This window comes from Cyrtonyx montezumae, unplaced genomic scaffold, assembly GCF_038088225.1.
Source record: "Cyrtonyx montezumae isolate F1298 unplaced genomic scaffold, pur_monq_1.0 scaffold_13, whole genome shotgun sequence".
In the NCBI taxonomy this organism is placed as follows: Eukaryota; Metazoa; Chordata; class Aves; order Galliformes; family Odontophoridae; genus Cyrtonyx; species Cyrtonyx montezumae.
In genome coordinates, this window is record NW_027071859.1 from 5,545,770 (window position 1) to 5,559,061 (window position 13,292).

Below are 13,292 nucleotides of genomic sequence, written 5' to 3' on the forward strand. Positions count from 1 at the left end.
ACCCCATTGGGTACTCTGCTATCGCGAAGCACGCTGGGAGTTGGAGTTTTTGCTTAGGGGGTGGGATCAGCCATCTGATTGGCTGAAAAGTGAGCGGCGGGCAGTCGCTAGACCAATGGCGCTGAGAGGCGCGCTGAGCGGCAAGGCGCTCGGCCAATGAGAAGCGGATGGGCGGCCTGGCGGGTGAACGCGCGCGGGTTGGAAGGCGCGGGATCGTTGGCGGCCGTATTTGAAACGGAGTTCAGGTGAGCGCGGGGTTGCGGGGCCTGGGAGGAGCTGGGAGTCTGTCCCCTTCTTTCTTGTCACTCTCCAGTTGGGTATTGGAAGGCTGTGGTTAGGACTTGAGGCAGAAATCTTTTCTGCGTCGTTGTTTACGTTCAGTTAAAACATTCCCGTCCCTGCCCTGGCTGAAAACTGCTTCCCATCCATCGTTATTCCCAGCCCCCAACTCCTCTTCCTTCGTTAACCGAAAACTTGAATTAAAATCTATTTCACGTGGCTCTAATTGCGTTCCTGCAGGTGCTCGGGTGGTGACATGGCAGCTGCGAGCTCGCAGAAGAGGAGCCAGAGCCCCGCTGAGATGTATGTTAACTGCTTACAAATACATTTGTATATATATGAAATTCATAGGATCACAGCAAGGTTGGAAGGGACCTTACAGACCCCCACTGCTGTGGGCTGGGTGCCCCCCACCAGCCTGGGCTGCCCAGATCCCTATCCAACCTGGCCTCGGGCACCTCCAGAGATGGGGCACCCACAGTCCTGGGCAGTAGTGCCAGGGCATCACCACTATCTGAGTAAAGAATTTCCTCTTTATATCTAATCTGAATTAGTTTAAAGCCGTTGCCCTTTGTCCTGTTGATATCAGACTGCAAAAAGTCATAGAATAGCCTGGGTTGAAGGAGCAAACCTTTCCTCACAGGAGAGGTGCTCCAGCCCTCTGACCATCCCTCCTCTGGACCCATTTTGGGAGCACAGTGCTCCAGGTGGGGCCTTACAAGAGCTGAGTAGAGGGGGACAGCCACCTCTATCTCCCTGCTGGCCACCCCTTTTTTAATACAGCCTGGGATATAGTTGACCCTCCTGGCTGCAAGTGCTCGCTGCTCACTTGTGTCCAGCTTCTCGTCCATCAGGACCCTTAAGTCTTTGTCTGCAGGGCTGCTTTCTAGGAGTTCTTCCCCCTAGTCAGTCTACCTCCTGCTTATAAGCTTCCTTCAGATAAGCAGGCTTCAGTGAGGTCTCCCTAGGGCCTTTCTCTTCTCCAGCCTGAGCAGTGGCCTGTCTGCATCTTAAGGGGAGCTGTAAGAAGGGCACAGACTCCTTAGCGGGACCTGTTGTGATAGGACAAGATTTCAAACTGAAAGAGGGGAGGTGTAGCTTGAATATAAGGCAATTGTGTTTGTTTGTTTTTCTTACAATGAGGGTAGTGAAACACTGAAACAGACTGTCCTGACAGATGGGGTGTGCCCTATCCCTTGAGATGCTTAAGGTCAGGCTGAACAGGGCTCTGAGCACATGATGGAGCTGTAGCTGTCTCTGTTGGTTGCAGGAGAGTTGGACCCAGATGGCCTTTAGAAGTTCCTTCCAACTCAAACGATTCCATGGCATATCTGGGTTTGCCCCAACCCAAGTGCAGCATCTTAGATACTTTAAGATCTTGAAAATTTTAACATTAAGTGGAATAAAGTAATAAGGTGGCTTTGAAATGCATTGGGATTAGCCCATGTTTATGACTTAACGACATTTTGTATTGTGCTGAGAGCTTTCAGCTGATAGGTAGGAAACCTGAAACTTGTTTTCCATCTGAAGCACAGTCAGTGCAGAATTAGGAACAAGAAAGAGAGTAGCTGGTACTTTGCACGGCTGGGTTGGTGGTTGCATTGCTGTGCATCACAACTTTTTATGTTGTTGTTTTTTTTTTTGAATAAGGGTATCTTATTTTGGCAGTCACCTTGGTCAAGTGTGTGACATTCACACACAGCCCTAATGAGGTTACAAAACCAATGGAAACGTAATAAAATGATTGCTTCAGAACCTAAGAAATACCCCCCCGATGTTTTCTTTTATTTGTTTTAGAGTTTCAGTCCTTTCCATGTTGTGAAGACTTAAAAATCTGTGCAAATGACCACAGAAACACAGGCTGTCCTGAGCTGGCTGGCAGTGCTGGGCCTGTTGCACCCCAGGAGCACTTTTAGACCCCAGGAGTTCCTTTCTTCCATATATCTTAAAAGTTTGTCTTTTTCCTCCAAATCTGGTCACTGTCCACGAACATGAAGCTGAGCTTTATATCCCGAAGAACATGCTGTTCTTCTCTTTGTAGCTTTGTCACAGCAGAACAGGTTTTTTCTCATGCTCATCCCCTACTTCACCCATAGAAATATTCTGAGGGGAGGGAGACCAAGGGCAAAGTTGTTTTTTTTTTTCTTTTGAATTAGCCAGACAAATTCCTGAGATAGTGAGGTTTTTCCTCAGTAAATATTTACAACAACCAAATATGTTACAGCTGAATGTGTCCTTTGTGTAAGTGACTCCCCTTCATGGGCACTTACTGCAGTGCTGACTAAGTTCTGGGTTCTGAAGTACGTTGGTGTGAGAGTTCAGGGCCTGCCTTTCAGAAACTGGTGTGAAATACTGTGGCATTTTTGCTTCCCCCCACCAAAAGCAGAAAGCAAAACTGCTCTTGTTGATGTGTACTCTGACAGTAGTAATTGGTTAGCAGGGCAGTTGTGGGTCTGTGTTTGTTAAATGCTGGTGCAGGCAGCTGGGCTGAGTGAGCTTTACTTAAGCGCAGGAGTAACTGAAAAGCTGTCACTCACCTATGTGTTGTTTTGCTTTCTAATTGTTTTCATAGTGCATCCTTAGCTTTTGAGACCCCTGTGAAAAGAAGGATGCTGGGTTCTGCTGAAAGCCTCAAGAAATCGAAATATCACTGGTGTCCTCAGATCAAGTGGTCACCTGGCTCCAGCAACGAGGAAAGCAGTGCTGTCTCTGTGAAGCCAGCACCACTGAGGAGGTTGGATGTGTCCCCACCACAGGCAGCCAGCATCCCCACTGCTGCACGTGGGGAGTTTTCCACTGAGTTATCCCCTAAGCCTGCTGCCTCGTATCAGCCTGTCGTGCCCGTGCTGTCCTTTTATAGCAAGGAAAAGCGGTACCTTACCATTCTAGAGAGGAAACAGCTGGCTGAGAGCAGTGCTTCTGGGGAGAGGGGCAGTTGTAAGAATCCCCTGGCTGCCAGCAGGACTGAGAAGGTTAATGTGAACAGCAGGAACACGACTTCAAAGCCAGCCAGGCCTTCAGCTGGTTCCAAGCATGGCAAAACTGCCCCCAAAGCCGTTAAGAAGGTGAAGGCAAACATACCCCCTAAAAAACCTAGTGCGGGGAAAGAGAATACTCATTGTCTAATTAAGAAGAAGATGGATTCACCCTTCAGAGTCCTCAGCATGACAGTGAAACCAGCTCTGAAGCTTCAGTCAGGAGCTGCATTCTTTTCCTCCAGCAAGAAGTCGCACTCTAAGAAACCACCCTTAGACCTGAAGCCTCTCCAGGGTCCCCCCAGGTCTCGTTCAGCTGATGCCAACAAAAAGCCTGAGGCAGACGCTGCCCTGAGAAGTACATCTGTGCCTCAGAAAGAAGAAAACAAAAACAGGGAGAACTTTCCAAGTCACATAAATCAAGAGAGAAATACCACACACGAGGGAAAGACATCTCTGCAGCAAAGTGGAGGCAGCACTGTTGTCACCTCTCATCCTTCTGAGGCTGCAGGCCACACAGAGAGCACGGTGAGTAGAGGTGTCACTCACCAGGTGAGTCATGAGGTGTCATGCTCAGGTGATGTGCACTGAGTTTGCTGGGTGTCACATGTGGTCTGGTTCCCCAGCCTGGGTGCTTATTTAGATTTGACTCTGCAGGTTTGTTGGTGCATTATGGGGGCATAAAGCAGTGGTAAGACTCCAGTTTGTCTTCATCCCTCTGTGCTGCATTGAAATGCTCCACGTAGAATGGCTGAGAGGAGAGCTACCTGTGAGGTGTTGGTGCTGATGACAATCTGTGTTATTTCTGTGTGTTTGTGTGTGATAAAAAGCAAAGCTGTTGAAGAGCTATTTAGATGTTACGTGGGAAGGGTAAGGCTGGCAGTGGGCTGCAGTAAAATAGAGGTTAAGGATGGGGTCATGGACTTCCATTACATTTAATGTCACTTCTTTGTTACTGCATGCAGGCATCTAAAATGTGTGGAGGTGGGAAAGGCCACTGGGGTACTACCATAGTGTTTAATAGCAGGCATTGGAAGGGAGCAGCGAAGAAAATGGGAAGCTGTTTTTATAGGGCCAGTGTGCCTAATTGAACCAATACATGATTGTGAAAGACACTTTATGATGTGTTTGTTGCCTGCTTTGTTCACCTGCACCGTATTAGTGTGTCTGTCCCACACCTGACTTGATTGTCAATATGTTTTCCCTAGCCAGCATCACTAAAACACAAATGTTAGCTTGCACAATGCAATCTTGCACATGTAGTCAAAAATATATAACTTTGTAAAGGGTTTGATTCTGCTGTGATTGCATTTTTTGCACTGGTGAGCTGTTTCTCAGAGGTGAATCAGAAGAATGTAGCATTGGAAAAAGAAACTTGGTGACTTTTTTACTGCAAAATGAGTGCAGACAGAGTTTGGGCCTTGATCTAGTTTCACATCGTGCAGTCTGGCGTCCCTGAGGAGATGGGAAATAACGCAGTTGTGTTATGAAAAGGGCAGAGTTGGAGGCAACAATAGGTCTGGCAGGCTTTGATTTTAATAGAATGCTTGCAGGAGGCTTCCAAAAGCTGTTAAGGACACATAGATGTGAGCAGAGAGTGAAGCTGAGTCCCAGGCTGATGATACAAACAAGGAAATAAAACACAAAACAAATGCAGCGATGTGTGAATCAAACGTATGTAACACAGTTAATGCCCTTCAGGAAGGGAAGCCTGGGCTGTATGTGGCTCTGTAACTGCTGTCTGAGGGCTGGGGAGTTTTTTAGCCCTAAAAAAAACCTGTTTTAATTTACAGGATGGTGGTGAGATGAGTTCTTCCACAAGCTGCGAGTCAGACGACTGCATTCCTTCCAGCCAATCTCCACACAAAGGGAATAAGAAGGGTAAGTTGAATTCTGTGTATCTTGGTCTGAGCTCTTTGCTAGTGGAGGTGGAAGAGCTTGTAAAAATCACTAGAATTCCTCCTTTCCTCCAACTTTGCTGAATTCCCATCAGTTTTGTGCTTAAGGAGGTGGCCAGCCATGATGGCTGCATTCTCCCTGACAAATCTGTTTGAATGTTGAGCAGGGTGTAAATGGCTTTTTGTCCTGATGCCTTTCATCTTTGCTCTACCCCAGTGTGTTCAGCTTGGTTCTTATGCATCTGGCTTCTAGTTTGCTCCAGTCTGAGCCTCATCTTTCCTGGCAGAGCACTCTCAGACAGAGCTCATCTTGAGCATGGCAGCACCACGTAGCAGGCAGGGTTCACATGCTTCTCATGCAGTCACTGTGCTTGTTCCACAGGAAATGCGTTTGGGAGATGCTTTTGGTTTGAAGGAGATGGTAACTCAAGTGTTTTATAGGCAGCTGCTGCCCAGAGAGTTGATACTTCTCTCTTGTTTTGCCTCTGCTTATTGTTAAGTGGAGCAGGTTCTCTTTTATCCTCACTTCAGACTATTTTTTCCAACCTTTTTCAATGCAGGAATGTTGTTTAACTTAAATTCTTACGTGTGCTTATTTGCTACCTAAATATCCACTGGGCTATATGCATCGAGTGTCCTTTATGCCTGATGGTGGCCTAGGAAACTCCACTCTGTACTTCTGGCAATGAATTACTGCCAGTTATGATTTGAATGTGATTCAACAGAGTGTTCTCTTTCTAAAATGTGCAAGCTGGAGTGTCTTTTATGTTATGTATGTCTTAATGATGCTAATGATCAGCTCACAAGTGGTTCTTTCCTAGTTTGTTGCCTGGATTTCATGTTTCCTTGCTGAGTAGCAGGCACTTCTCAGTCTTCCTCTTATTGAATGCTTTCTTGGCCCTCTAAGATCTCGCATTTTGAGCAAGTTTGGGGCCTTGTATCATTTACTGGTGCCTTCCTCATTGCTTCTGACAACAACAAGAGCCATTTCACTGTGTCCTGTTCCTAGAAACTGCACGATTTTCTTCTCAGTGTGTTTGTTGGAGGCTCTCAGTGCCGCTTTCCTGCCTCTGCTCTCCCCATGTTTCTGTAATTACTGAGGAGTCTCTGTCCTTTAGCAAATGAGTCAAAAATCATGAAAGCAGAAAACAATTGACACCTAAATTACTTATGCTTGAGGGGAAATGCTTCTAAGTAATAATTTGTTTAGACTTTGTATATGCTGAATTATCCTAAACTTGCAGGCTGCGTGCTGTAACTTGGTATCATGTATCAACCTGCTCTGTGCCTCTAGGCCACAGTAACATCCCTTTTCTGTTCCAGCGTCTCCGAGTGCTCTTGTCTACCCCATATTCAGCGCGCCCCCTACCAGCAAGAAAAGGTATGTTCGTCTCTGCTGCCTTGAGAAGTTGTCGTGTAGGAGCACTCAAGATTTTGTCCTTTTGATCTAGGTGCAAAAAGCAAGACAGAAGTTCTAACAGAAATGGGTGAGAATTAACTGAAGCATCTGCTTCTCTTCTACTTCCCCACCTGAGTGGGTCTTTCAGAATTCCACTTGCCTGTGTTTTGTGTTTAGTGGGATGTGGATAGAGCACCAGCATTGCAGAGTTTGCTTTTGGATGCTGTAAAATGCATGATCTCCTTGCTAGATGACTTCCAGCCTCTGTGCCTCTCACTGTACTGCTAAGGTGTGATTGTACTAACTGATGTCCATGCTTCTGATTAGTTTGTTTCCTTAATTAATTCCTGCCATACTCTGAGACTTACAATGGAAAAAAGATTTGTTTTCCCGTGCAAGAACCAGAGCTGCTGATCCCTCACCCACACTGATACGTTTTCTTAACAATCAAAACATTCTGAGCCTTGTTTATTGTGGGCATTAACACACGCACAACCCCCAGCACTTGAAATCATTTCTGACTGAGCCAAAGCAAACCTTCCAAAACACGTTGAGCTTTGGTAGCCCTCTGCCACAGAGGAGTGTTGAAAGCGAGATCTGATTGCAATATTTACTTTGCTTCTTCATGTGGCTTTTCACATACCTTCCGTGGTGCAAGTGGAACCCTGGAATATGTGCAAACCCTGGTGTTTGTGATTAACTGTGCATTAGCCTTGGATCTGCTGCTGTCTCTTGGGAAGCCAGTGAACACAAGCTTTTCCTGTGTGAGGTTTCTGCTTTGGAAGTTCTCCTCAGCACCCAAATCTATAAAGTTGTTTGGTATATCACTTAAGTGGTTTTGGGTTAAGGTTCACTGCGTGACACTAAGAGTTTCCTACTTTGAGATTGCTGAAGAAATGCCATACTATGGAAGTCTGAAGGAAAACTGTGCAGTGAATAACAAGTTGCAGTGGATCTCAGCCAAAGCTTCTTCATCTACATCAAAACCCATCAGTAGTCGGAGATCAATCTTTTGTTTTCTTCCCTTTTTTTCTCCTTGAGAGGGAAGCATCGCTGATGCTGCGTGTGCTTTGTAATCAGCTTTCCTCACAGCACAGGAATACCTGAAGCTGTGTAAGATGATCTCACATGATGATGCTGCTCCCGCTGAGATGGCAGAATAGGACCCTCGTCCTTGCATTGTGTCACAGCCTGCCCAAATCCAGCTTGAATCAGGTGTCCTGAGCTGCACGCACTGAGCTGCTGTGCAGTGAGACACGAGTTCCCTCTGCCAGCCACACTTAGAATCACAGTCATTCAGGGCTGCATCCATTCTGCTCAACTCCCTGAGCCCTTCTGGGGATGTTACAAAGCTCAGCAGGGCAGCCTGGTGCTCTCCACTCTCACCTTTGGCATGGAGTCTCTGAGTGCTATCTGTGATTCAGCACACAGAGGCTTTCCATGCCTTGTTCTGCAGCTGGAGTGCTGAGTTCACCATCTGAGCACTTTGTGGCAGTGCTCAGCTGCTGCTGCCCTCTGCCAGGACTGTGGGTTTGGTGTGCTTTGCCCCAGAGAACGAGGTACAGTTTTGGAGACTTGGATGTGGCAATGAACTCTTCCTTCACAGCTGCAGCAAGGGGGTGGTTCTCTCCAAGCATGTTTTTAAATGCATGCTTACAACTGAAAGTTTATGTTTTGAGCTTAATAGAAGTACAGCAAAAGAGCTCTTTAGGGGACATTTTGTTCCTTTGCATCCCAGACCTGGGTGTGAGGTTTCCAGTGCTGAGCAGCTTGCTCCTGGAAGCATTGAGCCTGTGTGGGACTGCCTAGCTGCAAGTAAATTGTGCTTTAAGGCTGAAGCACTGGGCGTGTATTTCTTCACCCCCAGTTCCCCTGCTTCATCAACCCAGCCCTGTCTCCCCTGTTGTGTCCCTTTGGCTGTTCAAGGTACTGCTGAGGCTCCAGCTGGTGGGAACATCCCAGTATCCTGGATGTGGAAGTGAGAGGCTGCTTAGTCATGAGTTTGGTAGCTGTGCAGTTCCTGTTCTGCCTTGAGCCCTCCTTGCTCCCCAAAAAGCAGCTGGCATCACAGCTGTCAGCAGCCTTCACTGTATCTCAGTTCAGGGGTGTTCTGTTATCAAAATCACAGCCCTGCCCTGGGTGTCTGAAGGTGACCTTTGTGTGAGTGACCAACTGACATCTTTCTGAAATGATTTTCAGGGCGCTGGATGAACTGAGTTCTCCGTTTGGATCCAGTCCACCTGCAAAAATGCCTCAAGGCATGCAGAAAAGCAAGAGGGCAAGAGAACTCTCCAAGCACTCCAACGATCAGATGATCATTGTAAGGATGCTGGGTCCCTGGGGTGGCTGGTGACAAGTAAATAAGACAAGTCTTAAGGCTAAGCAATAACCAGATTTCCTTACATGTAAACCTCAAAGAAACCACATTGTGACTACTGTAACAGCAAACAGCAGCCAAGGCAGCATGGAAATGTATAAGCAAGGGCTGAGCACAGTGCTCTGAGGAACATCTGCCTTCCTGCTGCTGCTGCCTTTTGGGATGGAGCACTGATCTGAGTTCTGGGTGGCTACATGGCCACACAGAAGAGGGAAACCCAGATAAGAGCAGCACTGTGAGGACAGCTGGGCCGTGAGCTCCAGCCCAGCCAGTGTACACCTCTGCAGCCTGTGCAGGGAAGTAGAACAAGTACTAAACAAGTGGGGCTTCATTTCATGTCACCGCTTAGATACCACCCTGCTGTCGCACAGCTGGCATTCAGCTCCTTCTCCCTTTGCTCTGACAGAGCTGTGAAAAAAGTGGTGTGATTATTTCTTTTTATTTTAGGTGACTGGCAAAAAAAAAGAAAAAAAAAGACTATATGGTTTTCCTTTGGTTTTGTGGTGTTCTTTTACATCGTTTGCTCAGCATGTTGCTGACCCATCTGCTTCAAGGCTTGTTCCAAATAATGCATTCTTTGTGTAACAATTTTATGCTGCGTGGTCTTGAATATTCTGCAAATAAGTAAAACCTTGTGCTCCTCCTCATAAATTCAAACGGAAACAGAATATTTCAATCTGTGATCATTTCTGCTGTAACCAGTTCCTTAAACTAAACGTGGTTTTGACCTTCAGAGCACGTGCCATTCATGCTTAGCCAGCTCTGTTTCTCACTAGGATGCTGGACAGAAGCATTTTGGTACCGTGGTCTGCAAGTCGTGTGGCATGATCTACACAGCTGCCAGCCCAGAGGATGAAGCCCAGCACATCCAGTACCACGAGAGATTCCTCGAGTGCCTCAGATACGTGGTAAGGCTGCATTCTCATCTCTGAAAGACAGGGAGAATCCTAGAATGGCTTACGTTGGAAGGGAGCTTAAAGATCATCTCATTCCAACCCCCTGCTGTGGGCTGGGTGCCCCCCACCAGCCCAGGCTGCAGCCTGGCCTTGAGCACCTCCAGGGATGAAGTGCCTGCAGCTCTCTGGGCTGCTGTGTCAGGGCCTCACTGCCCTCTGAGAAAAGAGGAAGCAGCACATATCATCCAGGTATTAAGTTGAGACAGCTGCAGGCAAATATTTTGTCAGCCAGATGGGAGGTTAAAGTGTAAGTAGCGTGCAGTGCCAGCAACTGTGTTCATCAGTCTGATGAATGTGATTTGACTTTATTCCTGAAAGCTGAGGTGGTTCAAATTACAGTTTCATCTGCCAAAGTCTTCACTGAATCACTTCCTCTCTTGCTAAACCACTGACTTGTTTTTTTTCCCTCCCCCCTAACCCCCCTCACCCTCTGTGGCAGTGTTGGAAGAAAGAACGGGTTGTGGCAGAGTTCTGGGATGGGAAAATTGTATTGATTCTTCCAGATGACCCAAAATACGCAGTCAAGAAGGTACATGTTTGTTTATTTTGGGGTTTATGTTGTAGATCAGTTTTTTCATGGCTCAGATCCCTGAATGCCTCAGTTCACACAGTCATAAATTGCTTGGAATGCACAGGGCCTACAGGAGAGCAGAGCGGGGTCACAGAATCACATAACAGCTGCTTTGGAAAGGATCTCGCAGCCCCCAGCCCCATGCCCTGCCGTGGTCTGGGTGCCCTCCACCAGCTCAGGCTGTGCAGGGCCCACCTGTGGCCTTGGGCAGCTCCAGGGATGGGCCACAGCTTCCATAGGTCGTGGCAGTTGGCATTTCAGCAGTGCAGGTTGCTGTGGTCGCTCATCCTGCTCCCCGTGCTGAAGGTCTTGTTCTTAAATGAGTGATCCAATGTGACGATGGGTTCAGGTGAGAGGTGGGTGAGCTCTGAGGGAATACAGAGATGGGAATGCTAGTGAGAACCTGGTGGGGTTTTTTTTGGCTTTTGAAAATGACAAGGAAAAAAAAAAACTGCCAGACTAACTGCATGCACAGTGAGAGCCACTGATGTCAGGTAAAGCTGCACGGTGTTTCAGTGCTGCTTCGTGATGCCTGGCCTTGTGTAAGCATGGGATTATTAGGGGGGAGGAAAATGAGTTTCCTTCCTGGCAGGTTCACACTGAGCTGAAGAATGCTGGTACCTGATGCATCCCTCATTTTGTTTCAGGCAGAAGACGTGCGGGAGATCGTAGATAATGAACTGGGCTTCAAGCAAGTTGCCTTGGGTTGCCCAGCCAAAACCAAAACCTACTTGTTTGTGTCCAATGAGAAGATGATTGTTGGATGCCTGGTGGCTGAATCAATCAAACAGGTGTGTGCTAACTGCACTGTAAAATTAAGGAAAAACTTGTGCTTTTTTCAGCATGAGACGTTGCTAACAGGAGTTGGGTTTGCAGAGCCAGTGTTCGAACGGCTTAGGAGCTGGTCTGCCCTGTAAAAGGCAGCGGGAGGTAAAGCTGGCCTTTCTTGATCCCTCGGGGGAGCAACTCAATGCCTCTGCTTGTCCCAGCAGGCCTTCCGAGTGCTGCCTGAGCCCAGCACTGAGCAGAGCCCCGGGCAGGACAGCCTGCAGCAGCACCGGGCATGGCGCTGCTCCACGCTGCCGGAGCCCGCGGTGTGTGGGGTCAGCAGGATCTGGGTGTTCAGCCCTGCACGCAGGAGGGGCATCGCACGGCGCTTGGTGGACGTGGCCAGGTATGGGGCTGGGAGAGGGAGGGAAGGGGTTGCAGCAAAGGGTGGTCCCGGGCTTGGTTTGGCCCAGAGGAGGTTGAAAAGAGGACTCGTGACAGCATCCAGCTTCTTCCAGTGACAGGAGCCAGAGGAACTGCGTGGAGCTGCATCGGAGAGGGTTAGGGACAGGGTCTGCCCCTTAGGGTGGTGGGCACAGCCCTGTTGACACTGCTCTCAGCCATAGGGTTTGGGTGTGGAGCCAGGAGTTGGGCTCAGTGATCCTTGTGAGTCCCTTCTGAGTTAGGATGCTCTGTGGTTCTACACCTCTGTGTGGCTGGGCACATCTGCAGTCCCATCTTCACAGCGGAGGGCTATGAAGTGGACAGGGGCACTGTGTATATAGTACTTAAATAACGTGTGTCTGAGATCTGACACAAGGGTGAGCCAAGCTGTTAATGGCTGAGTGTAACTGGAACACACAGCTACAGGGACTGGAATTTCCAAGGGAAACTCTGCTTGTTAGGAGAGAGTATTTTTTATTATTTTTTTACATGATTTTACTGGACAAGTTGGGCCCAAACACACAAGTGTTTTCCAGGCAGGAAATTCTGATCTTTTCAAGTGTGCTTGGCTCAGGCGAAACACGAAGGAGGACTTGAGGAAAAAATAATAATAATAAAGTAAAATAAAAGACAACAACCAAGCATCTCCATCTGTTGTGGGGACTGCCTCCAGGCTGAGCTTGGTCCACGAGCCTGTATGTGGCCATTAATTTGTAAGATATACTCACTGTGTATGTAATAGAAACGTGCATAGGAATTATACGCATACATCTGCTGCATTTATAACAGAATAGGATTATATATTTATATGTGTGTATAGTTCAGTACTCTGAAAATGGATTATCCAAGTGCTCAGTTCCCACTCCGTCTATAGGTGGTGTTGCCCTGATCCAGGGGGACCTCAGTAACCTGTGTTGTGTTATATTCTCCTTATTTCCAGTCTTAAATTGCCTCCTGATTCCTAATTAAACCACGCTCCAGGAGGACAAGGTGGTGAACTGTCCTCTGCTGTCTGAAAGCAGAGCTCAGGAAGGGGAGCCTCCCTTCCACCCCTTCCTGTTCTCTATCAGCTCCCTGCAGAGAGGGGCTGGGGGGCGATGCTCCCCGGGCTCCCAGCGTGGCTCTGACAGCTCTCTTCTCTCCCAGGAGCACATTCATGTACGGCAGCTACCTGAGCACCGAGGAAATCGCCTTCTCCGACCCCACCCCGGACGGCAAGCAGTTTGCAAGCAAGTACTGCCGAACGGCCACCTTCCTCGTCTACAACTTTGTTTACGGCAATTGCTGACCCTTAGGAGTCGTGAGTAGTTGGAGCCGCTCACAATGGCTGTGTTGCTTTGAGAAGTTAACGCTTTAGTGCCCGGTGAGCTCTGGCTTCCTGCTGAGCGCTGGTTCTTCCTGCACTTGTGGGATGGAGTCACCCTGTGTACAGGGGTGCTGGGATGCTGTGAAGGCAACGAAGCTTGCTCGGAGGGCGGGTAGTTTTCCTTCTAAATCTAAGTTTTATCACAAATAACTTTATTTCCTTAAGAGTTCAAATTAATATAAAGCTGAGTGTTTTTCCTCCCTCCCCGGTGTGTGGGTGTTGGGGTTTGGATGTGCACTGTTCTGTGAAAGCTGCTTGG

The 13,292-nt window shown here is 47.9% G+C and overlaps 2 protein-coding genes across 2 annotated transcripts in view; one reads left to right on the forward strand and one right to left on the reverse strand.

Moving 5' to 3' along the window:
- Positions 1–13,292, reverse strand: part of CLU (clusterin) — a 212,328-nt gene that overhangs the window by 28,069 nt on the left and 170,967 nt on the right.
- On the forward strand, positions 157–13,096 carry ESCO2 (establishment of sister chromatid cohesion N-acetyltransferase 2). The gene is made up of 11 exons (XM_065730565.1): positions 157–245; positions 520–582; positions 2,852–3,782; positions 5,048–5,135; positions 6,476–6,533; positions 8,751–8,871; positions 9,705–9,836; positions 10,324–10,413; positions 11,103–11,246; positions 11,448–11,629; positions 12,814–13,096. The coding sequence occupies exons 1-11, from the start codon at positions 157–159 to the stop codon at positions 12,953–12,955; spliced, it is 2,040 nt and encodes a 679-aa protein (XP_065586637.1). The 3' UTR covers positions 12,956–13,096.

Bases quoted from the DNA above. Each gene is read 5' to 3' on its own strand.
- ESCO2 (XM_065730565.1), top strand. From the start codon at position 157: ATGAGAAGCGGATGGGCGGCCTGGCGGGTGAACGCGCGCGGGTTGGAA. The intron at 3,783-5,047 runs GTGAGTAGAGGT...TTTAATTTACAG, and splicing joins CAGGCCACACAGAGAGCACG to GATGGTGGTGAGATGAGTTC. The intron at 11,630-12,813 runs GTATGGGGCTGG...CTTCTCTCCCAG, and splicing joins CGCTTGGTGGACGTGGCCAG to GAGCACATTCATGTACGGCA.